Source organism: Aspergillus flavus, chromosome 8, assembly GCF_009017415.1.
Source record: "Aspergillus flavus chromosome 8, complete sequence".
Lineage (NCBI taxonomy): Eukaryota > Fungi > Ascomycota > Eurotiomycetes > Eurotiales > Aspergillaceae > Aspergillus > Aspergillus flavus.
This window is the reverse complement of record NC_092403.1, coordinates 1940901-1957888: the sequence shown is the minus strand read 5'-3', so window position 1 is coordinate 1957888 and position 16988 is coordinate 1940901. Positions and strand designations below refer to the sequence as shown.

General features: G+C 46.1%; 6 protein-coding genes across 6 annotated transcripts; 4 read left to right on the top strand and 2 right to left on the bottom strand.

The window, feature by feature from the left end:
- Positions 1-1528: 1528 nt before the first annotated feature.
- On the top strand, positions 1529-3373 carry F9C07_13320 (uncharacterized protein; the record flags this gene model as incomplete). Its single annotated transcript, XM_041295258.1, has 2 exons — positions 1529-1674; positions 1744-3373. 2 exons carry the CDS (start codon positions 1529-1531, stop codon positions 3371-3373), a joined length of 1776 nt encoding a protein of 591 aa, XP_041151129.1.
- A 174-nt stretch (positions 3374-3547) lies between these two features.
- Positions 3548-12661, bottom strand: F9C07_2287464 (protein cft1). The gene is made up of 11 exons (XM_071510906.1): positions 11989-12661; positions 11871-11929; positions 11751-11815; positions 7030-11690; positions 6665-6978; positions 6412-6579; positions 5982-6344; positions 5604-5926; positions 5080-5533; positions 4865-5012; positions 3548-4810 (listed from the first exon to the last, which is right to left on the bottom strand). The coding sequence occupies exons 4-11, from the start codon at positions 8993-8995 to the stop codon at positions 4329-4331; spliced, it is 4218 nt and encodes a 1405-aa protein (XP_071367401.1). The 5' UTR covers positions 8996-11690; positions 11751-11815; positions 11871-11929; positions 11989-12661; the 3' UTR covers positions 3548-4328.
- F9C07_13322 (putative lysosomal cobalamin transporter) lies at positions 9509-11411 on the top strand (the record flags this gene model as incomplete). Its single annotated transcript, XM_041295259.1, has 3 exons — positions 9509-10058; positions 10147-11154; positions 11218-11411. 3 exons carry the CDS (start codon positions 9509-9511, stop codon positions 11409-11411), a joined length of 1752 nt encoding a protein of 583 aa, XP_041151131.1.
- On the bottom strand, positions 11626-12210 carry F9C07_2237083 (uncharacterized protein; the record flags this gene model as incomplete). Its single annotated transcript, XM_071510005.1, has 4 exons — positions 11626-11690; positions 11751-11815; positions 11871-11929; positions 11989-12210. The coding sequence occupies 4 exons, from the start codon at positions 12208-12210 to the stop codon at positions 11626-11628; spliced, it is 411 nt and encodes a 136-aa protein (XP_071367400.1).
- Positions 12662-12792: 131 nt separating the features above from the next.
- F9C07_13324 (UV radiation resistance protein and autophagy-related subunit 14-domain-containing protein) lies at positions 12793-14430 on the top strand (the record flags this gene model as incomplete). Its single annotated transcript, XM_071507977.1, has 2 exons — positions 12793-13450; positions 13487-14430. The coding sequence occupies 2 exons, from the start codon at positions 12793-12795 to the stop codon at positions 14428-14430; spliced, it is 1602 nt and encodes a 533-aa protein (XP_071367399.1).
- A 271-nt stretch (positions 14431-14701) lies between these two features.
- F9C07_1942677 (Fe2+/Zn2+ regulated transporter) lies at positions 14702-16894 on the top strand. Its single transcript, XM_041295260.2, has 3 exons — positions 14702-15018; positions 15124-15312; positions 15370-16894. Exons 1-3 carry the CDS (start codon positions 14973-14975, stop codon positions 16518-16520), a joined length of 1386 nt encoding a protein of 461 aa, XP_041151132.1. The 5' UTR covers positions 14702-14972; the 3' UTR covers positions 16521-16894.
- The last annotated feature ends 94 nt before the right edge of the window (positions 16895-16988 follow it).

Sequence of the window (16988 nt, the reverse complement as noted above, 5' to 3'; positions counted from 1 at the left end):
TAACTGCCAAACTGGGGTAATCTTTCGACAAGTACCAGGCCTTCCGCCTTCCATGGTTGACCAATATCGACCCAAGAACCGTAACAACCGGGACGTTCAACTCTTGCGGCTCATGGTCAATGAAATTAATAGCTGCAAACGTTGACCTATGAAAAGAAAAGGGAATTTAGAAATAAGGATAGGACAAGAATCCAAAGCTCAGACATATGCATCGAGAAACGTACCGTAGGTAATGTACGTACGTACAATACAGACCAGACAAACCAATCTCAGATGACCAAACCACCAACCTGGAGCACAACGGATAAGCCGCAGAGACTAAAGCATAATTCCTCCTTGTGGACGCTACAAGTTGTTGGTGGATTTCCCCTGTTCTAGAAAATTTTGAATTTTTCATGAAATAGCTAAAAGTGAAGAGAAGAGGTTGAGGGCTAGACAAATCACGGAGATCTCATCCATTCTTGAATAGAGAGCTTTGAGCATGAAGGGAAAACGGTGTTTCTACTCTTTTCTTTCCATCTTTAAATCTGGGTACGTCTCCGGTCGGGTTTGCTGCTCTTCTTTTCCCTGTTTTACCTTTTCTTTTCTCTTGTCTTTCTTTTCTCTTTCTCATTTTCATTTTTATCTCTATTTTAATTTTTATTTTTTCTTTTCATACTTCGTCTTTGGCCACTCTCCAGTCTCCACAAGTGATATTCAAGAATCCGCTCGGTATATCATCTCCCCTCCACCTCGTCTCTTCTCCTCCACCTTTCTAGTGGTCTGCTAGTCTGCTTTTGTGATCCACACTCGCTGAACCCATCAGTTCATCCTTCATTCGTTGGTACCTTAGTTTGACTTGTCCAGGTTTAAACTAAGTTACCAACCTTGAACCAGGAGAAAAGTGGGCGTTAGTGAACCAAAGTCCTTGAACATCTTGCACTTTTCCCTCTCTTCCGCCCCTCTTCACCGGCTACTGCTGCCGCCCCGTCGCCGGGTCCGTCTTTAGTCTTCTGTTATCTATCTTTATTGACTTAGATTGACTGCCTCCGGACCAACTTTTTTTTTTTTTCCCTTTTCTTTTTTCTGAGAAAAAGACATCACGGCAAGCTCCACAGACTACTCTGTACTGACCTCGGGCAGTCTGATCCACTCAACAACTCCTTCATAGCACCTATCACTATTTACTACAAGTGATTGCTTTCCCTCGATCTACCTTCTACCCCTCCTCTCAATTACCTTCTGTTTCCTTTAGTTCTTTGTTACCTATTACTACTACTATCACTACTACTTATTTTTCTTATTACTATCGTGTACTTCATCACATGGACTTCGAACCCTTTATGAGATCTCCTCCTTAGCTCCTAACGCGTTCTCCGCAGTCATTGCGATTACGCTCTTCACCCAGAGTTGATTGTTCCAACTACCTATCTCCCTCAACATCTCCTTTCCTGGTTTGATTCGCTTCCCTGTTATTTGTGAAAGAGACAGGCAATCGTTTCTCTCGTCTTGCTGATCTTGCAAATCTTAATTGGGTTTAACCCTCGCCATGGAGGGCTTCGATACCATGGCCATGCCGTACTTGGCCAGCCCGCTATCGCTCAGCAATATTCAGGGCGCCGACTACCTCAACTCTATGCCTGGCATGGATCTTCCTGATCAGCGCTCCAACTTTGAGTCGGAGACATTTGTTAGGTGAGTAGCTCGTTGTCCTACGGATGATTACTGTTGTGGGCAGAGCCCTAACATTGCCTTTCGAATTAGTGGAGATGATATAGCCTTCCCCCAGACTGGTCTATCCGCACCGCTAAAACGATTCCATTCGGGATATGATGACCCTTTCTCTGACATGGTGGCGCCTTTTGATCCCGCGCCTGCAGAACAACAACACTCAGACTCGTCCATCGACCATAATAATAAACTACTGAGCTTTTCGATGCCGGTATATAATTTTACCCTGCTTGATTACTCGCTACGGCGGACTTCACTGTCACTCTCAGCTCAGTTGCATGGAATGTTTTTCCTTGCGGAGTCGCCTTGGACAACATCCCCCGCGGAGAATGCTCCGCCCCAGCAAGGTGCGGAGCTAACGTGTTACCGTCGTAACTTGTTTCAGATCACGGGCTCAGTTACCCTCCCGCGGAGCTTGCGCTATATTATGACAGAACAAGGCGACCGTATACCGATTCTTGCACAGGAGCTCACTGTTTCGGCAACTGAGTCTGTGGAAGGCAATTCTGTCAAAATCATCTCTGTGCCCTGGAAAACCCCTGCTGCGAACGCGAATCCTTCAACCGAAGACAGCGGCCACCCTACCGCGACGAACAACCCAAATAATCCCAAGGTTGAAAAAGAACCACCCGCGATTCCCTTAGATATCATGGCCGGTCAGGATCTAGATACAGACTATGCCACCTTCCCGATAGCATGGAAGCGACTCCAGTTTCGTGTGGCAACTGCCAACAATGGGCGCCGAAAGGAGCTCCAACAACACTTTGTTGTTCGGCTAAAGGTCGTCGCAACTTTGTCTACCGGCACTAAAATCCCCATCTGTGAGGTACACTCGGGACCCGTAATTGTCCGGGGCCGCAGTCCACGCAACTTTCAATCTCGCAAGGACTTGCCCCTGAGCGGTAGTGCTGCGGCGTCGAGAAAGAATGCGCAAGCTTCCCACTCAGCCAGTATCAACCGTACGCCCACCAGTGAAACTGCTCCACGCTCTGGTCAGCCTCCATCAAAGTTTAAGACTACAGGGAAGAGCAGCTCCCCGGAGACCTCGGCTTCTCAGACCGGCGTCACTGCTCAACGGGCTTCCCCTGACTGGACACAGATCCCCCAGTCTACAGGAGGTGCACTTCCATCTGCAGCTCTACCTCGCTCGTCTATATATTCACAGTCCAGTCCAGAATACTCGCGGACAGCAGAAACTCAGCAACGACGTGCTAGTGCTATAGCAGCCCCGATAAATTTGTCACTTCTTGATGATGACGGTGGTGGCGATCCTTCCCGTTTGAATGACTCTGCCCGACCGACTTCCTCGTACGCCAGTGAGACTCCGCAGAAGATTATCAATACGGAAGGCTCGGCGCCGCCGGCTAAAATGCGAAAACTTTCTCACGGAATCCCACAGCCACCGGCCAGGAGCACGTCATCATCGTTGCCCTTGCTGAACACTACAAATATGCAGCAACCTTTTGCATCGACTCTTCCTTTTCCCAACGAGAGCGCCGATTTATTATATGAATATTTTCCATTGGGCTTGGATGACTGGCAAGCTCCCGTGGATGCAGTATATCGACCACATGTGGTACATCATACCAATATGCCTGAGATGAAGTTCGTTGCTACACGAGGTAGAAGTAAGCGATACTTCGCTGCAGAAGACGTTTTCTAGCATTGAGGCGGTTTAGTTGTGCATGATCTTGTAGCTAGGTGAGAGTCCAACTTCTTCCAAGAGCTGCCAAATACTGGAAACATGCCACTTTTGAAGGCGTCGACCTTAGGCGGGTCCCAGATTTGGATCTCAACGCTCCATTTGGATGAAATCTCTGTTAAAGCCTACCATCTTCCCCCCCCCCCCCCCCCCGCCTCCCTTTTTTTTTTCGTTTTGTTTTGTTCCTTCTTCGAGATGTACAGATATGGAAGGACCACGAGCTGTGGGGTTGTTGTGGCGTGACGGAGTCTAAATTTGATATCCGGGCCTCTTCTCTTCGTCTTTACTGATTTCTGGCTCCCAATAACTTTTTGTTTTGTTCTTTATTCTTTATCTTTATTTGGTGTAATACATATATATACTGGCGTCATGATGTTATGTGGAAGGATCAGGGTACCTTGGGCTAAGGAACCACAAGGGAAATTCGACAATCGGCTGGCCGTCTGAAGCTATCTTTCTTTTTTACTTTACTTTTCTTTTCTTTTCTATATTATCTTTTTTTTTTTTTTTATTCTTATGTTTGTGGGCGTGTATGCCAAAAGATTCCGTTACCATCGGCTCAGCCAGGGTTCAATTTTCTACTTTCATACAGATGCCTTGTGTGATCCTGCCTGCTGGTTGATAGGTATCTCTCTGTTCGACAATAGCCGTGGAGCGACACTAAGTCTTACATAGCACTGAAATGTGAAGACAATAGGATAGTACTTGGTCTTCAAGTCGCGCATTTAGTCTTCGAAATCATAACTCAATATTTAACTGAGAAAAGAACGTCAAAACTCTCGAACATTTCAAAAAGATATAAGCATACAGCGATTACGAATATATCATATATTTCTTGCCCAAAATTTTGCTGTCTTCCATATCGATATTCCATGGTAGGTATTCCGAAGCTCTTACAGACTTAGGCTGCCTACTGTTACAAATACCCAAGCCCTTCACCGCTAATAGCCTCAAAATCTGCTTTGATCTCCCATTCATTTGCTCCAACACGACTGGCTATTTCCACCTTGCGTTGTTTGCTCATGTCCAGCCACTGGAAGAGAAGCTTTCCATCGAGCATTCCTCTGCCTGCAGTGCCGTCACTTTCCACTGCCCGAAAAGCTCGAGGGTTGAGACCACATGGATGCTCAATGGTATTTGTCAGCTGAGACTGCAAAGCGGATAATCGACGATAGGACTCTTCGGAAACGCATGTGACGAGGCCAACAGATCCGTTCTGGGACGTAATGAGCATCTGATGACGTGGTATTTTGATGTCAACGTCCATCGCATCAACGTCGGAGATCATTTGCTCGGAAGAGACTGAAGTACGCGGCAAGAGCGTCAACGTCGAGATGAAGTTGCCTGTATGGAATTTGCTACGACTCAGCAGTCTGTCGCCGTTGGACGATTTTGGATCTATTCCTTATCAGTGGACTGCTTGCTATTTTGAGGAAAGAAAAATTGACACACCTTCAGGGTCATATTGGAGCACATGAAGGTTGCAGTCACTGTCAGCAACGAGAATGAATAACTTGTTGCCATCTGGAAGAAAATCTGCTGCTAAGACCTCGAGATAATCCAGATCCTTTGCAAAAAGGCTCATTTTATAAGGCTCTTCCTGGAAGCGCAATATTGTCAGATATATTGTTCCCTTGGCTCACGTCTTTTGAGAACTAAGAACTTACCGAGTAGCCCGCAAACCAGAGCCCTTTCACAGCATCAGCGATGATGCACATTCCTGTGCCCTTTAGCTCTTTTACCACGCTAACATGGCACTGTACGTCCATGAAAGCAACAGGGAGAAGGCTACCATCTTCTTTCAGGCCTCTGACAATGCATTTCTGTCCCTGTGCGACTATCAGAAAGCCCTGGCCACCGATTTCAGACAAGGCGGTTACTGCTCCTTTAACCGGCTCTTTGCCTACGAGTCTCAATTTACGGTCCATCTCCGGCCTCTTAGGATCAGGGACGACCTTGATGACTTCAAAGACGTACACACAGCCACGCGACGCAATGTCTTCACCTCTTGCAAATGCCGTTCCCACAACGATCATATCCTTACGCTCATGTGTGTTCTCAGAGATCTCAAGACTCATGTTTTTTACCGCCATCACATGCTCGGCGGGGCTCAATAGATAGCTTCCAGGTAGAGAAAAACGCAATGTTAGTAATAGTAACTCTTATTGGACTTTTCGCAATAGCTTCATACCTATCGATGACGGTCCACGTTTTCGGGCTCACGACCTTTAGAGAGCTTCGCTGCACTTCCGGAAAGAACGAGGTCACTGTAATATTGTGAGCATACTGCACAGATGTCAACAGGTGAGACATACTTTCATTACGCCACTCAGGATGTAACTCATCATCTTCAGGTAACTTAAATTCAGTCCTATGAGAAGTTCCTATGACGTACATCCCAGATGACGAAGAGTAGGCTAGGTGGTCAACTTGCTCTCCAATAGGTATCTGCTGTATTGTCCACGGATAGTCTAGCTGAACACCAAGTGGCATTTGACACACATGAATGACACCCTGTATGGAAACTCAGTATGCAGTATGTTAAACAGAGAAGTATGAAGCAAAGCACCTTTGAATCCAGGAGAATAAAGCCTTCACCACATTCGGAAGTTTGAAACTTGCTAAGACTCTGCGCATATCCTCCTTTAAGGCCCAGAAAATGTGGAGAGCTTGTCGAAGTTCTGACTATAAAGCCTGGTGAAACACCTGGCCTGAATATTGCGCTGAATCCTGAAATGTTGGATACTATGCGCAGTGGTACGCTTTTTATTACCTCCTCAGTTGACGACTGATCTTCAACACCGGAGGTTATCCTTGGCAAAACCAAATTTGTCTCTTTTAGGAAATTTAAGTCAGCGTGGGGTTCGCCTACAGACTTTGTAATGGAGATAAACGGTCTGTATACGGCAAGGTCATCATGTCTGCTGCGTATCTATATCGGTTCCGTTAGCCTTGTAAATCAGAAAGATGCTTCAGCAAGGGATACGTCAAGTTCGTACAATTAAGTAAGGAAAGCTGCTCCAGGAGTCTCCGAGGTCAGCAACAACAATTTCGGTTAAGACCTCGCGCGTAGTGGACCGCTTCGGAGGTTCACTTGACAGAACGGGCGGCAAACAATCGACTCCTTCGATTATCGCTAATAGTTTCTGATCGGGAAGCCGATATATCTATACGTGTTGTAAGTATTAGATGTGCCCAGACTAGAAGCAAAACGATATAACTTCAATTGCTCGAAACCATTCCGTAACTCACAAATAAACGACAATCCTGGGTCATTAGGAAAAGGGTCATGCTATTTTGAGCCAACTCGTCTGAGGTTGCACTGATGGAGGAAAAAATCCCAGTTTTGTCGAAATACAAGCAGCACGAGGTCCATTTTGAATTTGCTATCTGTTCATTCAATTCGACTTCATCGAGATCTCCGCTATCATCTGCTTGGAGAAGCAATAATGTTGAGTCATCGCGAAGTATCGCTACGTACGGATCCACAAGGCTGGAGCTGATGGCCATCCGTTCTTCGCTAGTATCTTCGTCCCATACAGGATAGATCTGAGCCAAGCCCAGGTCTATTACATTAGATTACCTTCATGTAGGCATCATCAGGAGAGTAAACTCACCGCCATCATAGCTTCGTACTTCACTTCTTAATATCTGAACCACTCTGTTTTTGCCTATTAACGTCCCAATATCAATGGTTACATCCTCGTTTGGATTGAATTCCGGGGCTCGGAATGGCCTCAGTTCCTGTCCTTCCACCCTGAAAACTTCAGATTGTTCCCTCTCGGCACTCGTTGCTTTTGAGACAACAACATATTGATGACATTCTCGGTTTTCAGCTTGCGTGGTGGTCTTAGATACGGCTTCTTCCATATGCGCTACAGATGCTGTCCAGACACAACTGGCCAAGTCTGTTCTCATAGAATTGAGCACTTGAAGCTCAAGTCCACGCTTCATAACAGCCAGGCCACCACTTCTATCCCACCCTTGGGAGGCTACCAATTCCAGGCCCGAGTCATTGCCGGCATTTTCTTCCCCACCAAGGCTTGTGAAAGACCTTCCGAAAGCAATATCTTTCAGAGGCCCAATATTCAAAAGTCTGTCGTACTCCCGAAAATTGTACAGGCTAGAGCCGAACGACTCTGCAGAGGGGCGACGACCGTCTACCACAACTTCTGGCACCGTAGCATAGAGATCATCTTCATAAACATCATCTTCACTCTGGTCTTCATCAGAAAATCCTCCAGAATCCTCTTCCGTGTGCCGTGCTTGAGGTCGGGGCTTCTTAGTGCCCGAGGATGGAACTGACCAGCCCAGAAGTATTGAATCGGCGTCTTCACTTCCTAAGAAAACCCTCTTATCGCCAAGAAAAGCCGATGACGAAGCAGCGGATTTCACGATGTCTCCGCCGGCATGGGGAGGTATGGGGTGAACTGAGATGCCCGATACCGACCTGCCGTCTAGCCTGAATTTGACAAGGACTATTTCTCCGGTGGTGGGTACCAAAAGTAAGTCTCCATTGGTTTCAGAAAGACGCTCGACGATACAGCCTTCAAGGCGAAGTGCTAGGTCCGATTGATCCGTCATTGAGAAAGACGAAACCTGCCTAGAGAACTCATTAACACCCACTGCGTTGGTTTTCCCTGCCTGATCAACGTGAACAAGCTCGTTAGACCCAATGAGTAGGGCACCTCCAACAGGAGGAGGAAGGGCTACCACTTTAAACAAATCACTAGGCAATCTAGACACGGAAAGTAGAGTCGTTGATGCTCGCTGCTCTAAGTCCAGTGTGAAAACGGTATAGAAAACAACATCTTTTCTTTCATGAAGAAGCGCATTAGATGTAGCAACCTGCGAATACAAAATACCAAATGTCGGCTCCCTGTATTCATATAAAAAAGCGAGACTTATGGGGTGCAGTATTGATGGATCCAAAGCTGCCAAAGGGAGCACAAAAGAAGACGAGTATGGCGCCCTGTGCGCAATGCTTTCTTTAGTCATATCACAATCGGTGCCACTTTCTAATCCATGGCTGCCAAGTCTCTCATCGTCAAGTTCGCCATAATCATCCATCACCAGGTCATCGCCCGGTTGGTGAAAAGGAAGGATGGCGAGATTCCGGATCCCGAAGTTGAAAACCGCACATCTACTGCTTGGGTCCACACTAAGGATGCTGCCGCAGCTGCTCAAATCAGGTACCCACGGACTACTAGTCGAATCATCCCGTTCATAATAGTGAATGGATATTGTGCAGATGCCATACCGCCCCGGGTCCCATTCGATCAATGCAAGTTTCGCATTTCGGAAGGCAAGCAAAATGGCTTCGCCGCCACTCTTGGTATTCAAGAGTTTGACTCGACATAGATCTGTTACCGTACCTGGGAGAGCATATTCCCTTTCCAAGACCAGCTTTGGGACGCCTTGTTCTTCGATGCCTCCAGGTCGAGGGCCAACATCAAGCAAAGAAAATATCTGAAGACGAGAAGTTCTAGCAACCACCAAGTTGTTCGCTGATTCAGAGATAAAAGGAAGTGCCAACGAGTGAGTGACCCCAGTAGGAGGCAAGAGCTCAGTATAACACTGCATTTGGTTATCAAAATTAACTGAGAGATGTTCGAACTTCCCTCTTGTTCCTCCCCGCTGATGTATCTGTCTTTTCAACTGCCTTTATGCAAGAAAAACCATTGCATAAATAATGGAGAAGCAGAATAACAAATCTGGGAGCATCTAAGTCATGTGCTGCAAATAAATTTATTCCAAGAGTCTCTCAACAACAAGGGAAGCTGCTTAGTGCTATCCATTGACATTAGAGACATCACACGCCAACCTGGAGCTACGGGAGTAGCACGTGATCAACACAAGCTCCACCATACGATGACGTAAGACGCGTTTAGAACTTCTTCGCGATACCGTCAATGATGGTCTCTTGATATGATCATCTCAATTTTTGGTATGTTATGGCAAATGTTTGGTATTCCTTGAGTATTTTGCATATTGCTCGTTAGGTACTCATGGATCCTTGGCAGTTCCTTGTAATCGCTTCTTAGCTTCAACCCTCGAACGGAGTCCTCTTCCATGTGAGATCCAAAATCCAACAACATGGCGCTCCTACAAACGTCCCTTATTTGGGCTGTATATGCAATTGTGGTAGCTATACTGGCTGCAGTGGCCTCTGTATTTATTTATACTTACCAAACCCCTCGGGATCGCTGTCCATCGGTGATATTGACTTGTATCGTTGCTGTCACCACCCTTCTTGCAACTGTTCTTTTGGTACCAGTCGATGTTGCTCTGGTCTCATCTACGATTAATCCGGCTCTGGGTCGGCGACAGGACTGGGCTACTCAGAGTGAAGTAGATAGGATATTATTGTGCTTGAAAATCGTGTATTACTTCCTATACTCTTTGGACGCCCTCCTATGCCTTATTGTGATCCCTTTCATCTATTTCTTGTACGAGGAGTACGACGAAGTGGCATCTGAAACAGAACAACAGTCATTTGGGCAGCGGTTCTGGGCTGCTTTTAAATACACAGTCTCTTTCCTTGCGATAGTGGTTGTGCTGTTTCTCGTTGGATTCTTCGTGCCTGTTGCGAAAGATGGGGATGGTGGCGGTCTGGATTATTTCAAACACCTACTGACTGAAAACCGTAAGCTTGGGGCTCCTTCGAATTATTGTTCCTTCAGCCGGTATATCGTATACCATCGAATGCTGTTGCTAACAGGCTCCTACCGCAGGCGGCGAACGTGCCCTTACATTTGCTCTTGGTTTGCTGATAACGATAGGCCTGTGCTTATATGTTTTATATACTTCCACGGGTCTAGCGCTGTTTCCTATTACCTTAATCAAGGAAGGCCCGTCAGTTATAAGCCCGACATTGAAAGCGACTACAGCTGTGCAGCTGTGTTCTAATCGGGAACGACAGCGCCAGTTAGAAGGTCGCTGCAGAGGAAACCCGGGACTGTTGTCTTCAAAAGACCGTAGAGAGCTGGATACCCTGGTTAGGGAAGAGCGAACGCTTATTCGTCGACAACGCTTAGCGGATGAAGCTCACGGCAAACATCAAAATTGGTTAATGCAATTGTGGCTGAAATTTGGAGCCATATTCCGTCCATTTCAGCTGCTATCCGGTGTTATTTTTTCACTTCTTGCGCTTATTATATGGATATCTATGCTTTTGACGACGATCGATAAGGCCAAGAACTCGTTCTGCAAACAACGATGCGGATACATTCTTGGACATATCAATGTTTTCAACCCCATCAACTGGGTCTTTGTCCAATCCGCCAAAATATTCCCAGTGGACTACGTCATTTTCACCTTGCTTGTCTTATTCCTTTTCAGCAGCTCCATCGTCGGTATTTCTGCAGTTGGGATTCGTTTTCTCTGGATCAGAATCTTCCAAATCCGGAAAGGCCACACATCGCCTCAAGCTCTTCTGTTGGCAACGGCTATGTTGATGTTGATCATACTAGCTTTGAACTACTCAACATCGATGATACTCGCCCCTCAATACGCAACTTATGGGCCGCAAACTTTCTGTGACCGAGAGCTTAGCTTTTCTGAAAAACAACCGGATTGTTCGCGTGATAAACATCTTATTAGGCCATGCTCTGAGGTGGCAGATAGTTTGGCTGCCAAGCAAGTCTGCACTCCAAGCGTTGTCAGCACATTTCTTAACCGTGTAACGATGAATTTTCCCTTTTTTGGTGCCATTTTCTTTTGGGCCCAATTCGCTTTCCTAGGTAGGGATTCTTTACCTCTCTGATATGATTTGACTGGAGGCTCTAACTAGACATGCGATCAAGGTATCTATCTACTTGTAATGGTCACCGCTCTCTTACACTCTCCGAAATTGGATGAGCGACAGCTCGATGAGGATGCTGAAGAGGCCGAAGAAGAAAGCCTACTAGCAAACACTAGAGGACGGGCTGAAACTACCTGGGAGGACATCACTAGTAGGCTGAGAAGGCAGAATGAAGTCGACCGAGCCGGAGCTTAGGTTTCTGTAGGGATTTCTCTACTTCCTCGATGCTTGTCTCCTTTTACCCCACTGTGATGAGGTTGCCAGCTGAATGTGAGCATGTTTGTATATGTTTGGTGACAATAAGAGGGATCGCACCCTACTATGTGATTGAGTTCGGTGTTACCTATTACAAATCCTATAATACAAAAAAGAAAACTGGAGGTAAAGCTATCATAGATAACCACAGCCTTCAGGGTCTTACGCGGTCATTCAGAAGCGCAAGGGCGCTTTCGAATGCCTTTACAACATTGACATCTATCTGGAGAGTTAGAGGAAACAGCATTGTCACTTTGTAAGAAAGTGTTAATAACATACAGTGTTTTCGTTTCTTCTCCAAGTCCTCCTCAGAATTTTGTACGTGCTGCATTTGCGTTTTGAATCTATCAAGATTAATAAGCCTCACATCGTACTACAGCCTCGTACTTTCAATCGAACCTCTTTAGCGCTCTAGCTTCATCACGAACAACAGTGGTTTGGGACCACGCCATAAAAACCTATGACAATGACATAAGTTTTAGAGTATGTCTTTGCGGAGGGGATACGATGAAGAAACCTCTAGCAGCTTCGAAATCTGAGCTCGCAAGTCTTCTTCGGCTGTTCCGTGTTTCTCCATGGCGTTGGCATAATGCTCCTGGAGACGCCCCCAGTCGTAATCTTTGAGACCTTCGAATGACGGGGTCAAATTCCCCGGGACTTCATACACACTGATGCTTCGCTTTCCTTGAAGCATTTGTGGCGAGTACTGAGTGGAATCGTTCTTATCCGCCGTATCCATGTTAAGTGGAAGGGCTCACATATGAGCCGATTTACCGCCCCTAGCAGTGAGTGCAATGACTGAAGAATTCGAGCTCCTTTTTAAAAGAAATCTCCGAAAGTGAATGCAGAAGCTCATGGATAGAGCTCAGGAGTATTGCTAGTCTAACGGGTATTTGTCGGTAGGTAAACAACAGATACTTCAAACTTAGAAAGAGGACAAATGCCCCAGGGCCGGGAGTGGACAGTCGTAACCAATTAAAGAACATACTACTACTCCGTACGTAGATACGTATTGCCGCTGACACGGAGACAACTAGAATACGATAACTAGCATATGTAGTTATTTTTTAAGTTTTATCATCGCTACCAGCAGCTTTGTTTTTTCTCCTTTGTTAATATTTGGGGGCTGGGATTCAAGCACAATACAAAGAGTAGTTCCGGCCCCCGGGGCCACTAGTTAATATTGCCGAAGTGGGAATGATATCGCGTCATAATACTCAAATCTGCCGCATCTGGCCGCCTCACCGATAGCCTTCAACGCCCTGCAGTTCCATACTTCCAACGTCACACATAATATCAGATCAAAACTCGTACTCTTGGGATGAGCTGTCACGTATGCTCCCGTGCTCCAACATCACGACTTAAATATCTTTGCCCTTCCTGTGCCCGCAATCAGCTCTATCAGCTCCGAATCGAAAATGCCAGGATTCTTCTAGAAAATGAGTCCTTAGGACAACAGATCAATGAGACAGTGTCCTCTACAAGTATTCTTGAAGCATTATCGGAACGGCCTGACTCTGGACATCTCAGTCTCAAGAATGAGGGCCACATAGCTTGGCCCATTCAAATCATCGCCAACGAGAAAACCAGATCCTCCTTGAGGATAAAGCTACTTAAAAGTCGAACAGAAAACTTACGGCTAGAGATCAAGAACAAAAAGCGCAACATATCAGAACACAAGCTTACGCTAGCGCAACGTCGCTCGGATGCTGGATCTGCAAAGTATCAACTTGCGGAACGTGAAGCAGCTATCTTATCTGGCATTCATAACAATGCCAAAAGAACGGACCACCTGTGGCATTCATTGCACAGTAAGACGGCTGAGGCTCGGATATTTTTATGCCGTGAAGCCGCCTACCTTTATAATCTACAGCAGAAAGTCAAAAAGAGAGATGGTGAAGTTAAAGAGGCATATACAATTGGTGGCATACCTATCATAGATCTTAGGGACATGAATGGAAAGTTACGATCTCTATTTCGTCGGATACTAAGCAAATATTAATGGAAAAAAACAGGTGCTACACCGTCGCAAATTTCAACGTCATTCTCCTATATTGCTCAACTCCTAGTACTTGTTTCACATTACTTGTCCCTAAGGCTTCCTGCAGAAATCACACTTCCTCACCGGAATTACCCTGCGCCTACCATATACGCACCCTCTGGGTCTTATCTCTTGCGTGAAATGTTACCCGCATCAAGTACGTTGCAGCCCTCGCCTTCTAGTTCAACACCATCACGAACAGCGGATCCGCGGTCTTGCTTTCCCCGACCCCGACCACTCTCCATTGACAGAAGTCTCCCAAAACTAGCCAGGGAAGATCCCGGTACATACGCTCTCTTTATAGAGGGGGCGACGCTATTGGCTTGGAATATTTCCTGGCTTTGCCGGACTCAAGGACTCCATATAACGTCAGATTCTTGGGAAGAGATCTGTAGCATTGGAAAGCATATGTGGCAGCTACTTGTTGCACCCCCGGCACAAACATCAACACTCGTTAGAGCGTTCGCCGGTCGAGACGTACAATCAAAGGTGAAGATTACGAGAGACCCTCCCAAAACAATCATCCAGCGGACAAAGTCATTCCCAATGCTAGGTCATTACTCCCATGGTACTGTGCACTCTTTCCTCGCTGCTTCAGAGGGTACCGAGTACACGCGTACATGGAGGCTTCCAACTCCGACGAAAGTTGCAGACAAATTAAAGTCAAGCTTATTAGGTGAAATGGCCAGTGCGGAATGGGAGGTTTTGGAGAAGAAGGAATGGGATAACATACCTGAGGCGCCACTACAATCTGTTCATGAATCCTCAGCCAATCGGGAAGACGAGAAGGATGAATTAAATATATCAAACATTGAGCCATCGGAAAACAATTGTGCTGAGCCAGAGTCTCCAAAGGAGCCTGTAAAGTCTAATCGGCTTAAAGGGACAAGCGGTTGGACTAAGCTGAGAAACAGGTAGTAATGCCACATACCATACTTCTTCGTCCCTAGCATACTCCGGAGTAAGGTATCGCTTTCCAGCAATACAATCTCCACGGATTCTTTATCTTTTTGCTTCTATCTTTCCCCGTTTAGATGTACTATGAACATACGGTATTTTAGGTACTTGAGGAGTAAGTTACATCGGAATAACTTGGATTGAATGGTACCTAGTGACGATGCGCTCCAGTGTTACTAAGCAATGAAAATTGATTGATAAGATAATATTAAAACTAATTTAACGCGTGTTCATTTTATCTTCACAGCCTCTCCGAGTTATAAATGTCCTTCTCCCCAGCGTGGGAGCCCCGTCAACGGCACCAACCGCTACATACTTCAAACTTACCGCGAGACATCAAATATTCCTCATTGTTGCTTAATATCCAGTTCCAGTATTTCAAACTGTATAGTTAGTCGGAGAGCGGCAACCCTTCAAAAATCGGGCTTGAGCCAGAAATCTCGAAGCTTGTCCTAGGTCATGGATCTGATCACCATCCAAGATTACACAAGGTCTACACAAAAATGGATGAACTCACAAGGTGGCAGCGGAATGACTTGGAAAAGTTTAGTGAGTTTCAGAGAATCACAATCAACAACCATCCGAAATGCGCTTACCACCTTGGTTGGAAGCCTCACCTGAAGAACCACCTTTACTGATCCAGGACTCTTATAGACATTGAAAGCGCTGTTGAATTGAGTGCATACATACCAGAGGCAGTTCTGCGGGCGGAACTACACCGAAGAAGTGGGATCAGAGACTCTGACAATGATAAGCCATCGTGTGGCTCGAAGGATCGAGGTGTTTACAACACTCCAGTACATGTAATGGCACTGTTCCTCATTCTAGTGCTGAGTACTTTAGGTATGCTCATCACCAACCTGACTGCGACTGGATGCTCTCTAACTTAACGTCATGAAGCTTGTTCATTCCCTGTACTTGCCCGTCGGTTCCCACGTCTCCCAATACCACGGCGTTTTCTTTTCCTTTCCAGGCATTTTGGGACAGGTGTATTGATAGCTACGGCCTTCGTCCATTTACTCCCTACGGCGTTTGTGTCCCTGACAGATCCATGTCTTCCTCGATTTTGGAGTGAATCATACCGTGCCATGGCTGGTTTTGTCGCCATGGTTTCCGTCTTTGTTGTGGTGGTGGTAGAGATGTTTTTTGCCATGAAAGGAGCAGGCCATGTTCATGGGAGTGAGTACGACCATTTGATTGGTGATGTCGGTGGGGATACTGCAAGCGTCTATCGGAATGAGGGGCCCGAATACCTACAAGAGTCAACAGAGAATATTCACCTTGAGGGCATGCCGGACGGCAGCTGTACAAGTAGCCTGCCGCAATCCTCAGGTCACCTGCTGAGTGACTTTACAGACGACGGCAGTCAATCACAATCCGCAAATCTGGTTGCGCGCAAAGAGGATGTGGAGGTTGATCTTGAGGGACCAGACTCTTACGATGGCTCACGTACGAATGCTCATCGAAACCCTTACTCACAGTCCGAGTTGGCTCGGCCTTCGCCGGCTATATCGTGTGAACATCCGGACACTATGTTGACTATACAGAATCCGCAACGTCAGTTGCTCCAGTGTCTTCTTCTCGAAGCCGGAATTCTCTTTCATAGTATTTTTATTGGAATGGCCCTTAGTGTCGCAACAGGGACGTCATTCATTGTACTGCTCGTGGCCATCTGTTTTCATCAGACTTTTGAGGGTTTCGCTCTTGGCTCGCGTATAGCATCGCTGATTCCGGACCTTTTTGCCCCATCCTCGATGAAGCCATGGCTCATGTCACTTGCATATGGGACTACAACGCCCATTGGTCAAGCTATCGGTCTTATTTTACATAACCTATATGATCCAACGAGCACTGCTGGTTTGCTTATGGTTGGTATTACGAATGCGATAAGCAGTGGGCTTCTGCTGTTCGCTGGGCTGGTTGAACTTTTGGCCGAAGATTTTTTGAGTGAGTCAAGCTACGCAACCTTACATGGGCGAAAGCGCGTTGAAGCATGTATAGCAGTTGCCTGCGGGGCTTTGTTAATGGCGTTGGTTGGTGCATTTGCCTAGGAAATGCATAATCCCAGCCTGCTTTCATCATGTTATGTTAGTGTAAAACCTGAAAGCTTGCATGTAACTCAATGCTCTATATGATATCCCTTGCAACCTTCCTTGTCTATGGACTACAAGTGCTCGCTGTAGCTCTTAACCTGTGTATATTATATACATTATATGATTAATGTTATATCTTTATATTTCGCTCGGTCTTCTGACCCTCTCTCTCCATTAAGGTGAAGAGCGTTGTGGTAGAGTGGTATGGAGAATGAATGAACTTATTCACCAGACAAAATATCTGTCTAGGTTGGGGGCATACCCATTATCATCGTTTCAATGTCAAGCCTACCATTGTAACTATCATATATAGAGAGTTAAGTGGTTTATAAACATGGTATATCCACCGTAGAAAATTTTTATACACAGGGCAAATAATCAATCCATTCCGTTAAAGGAATCTCGAAATAAGCAGTATAACTCGAT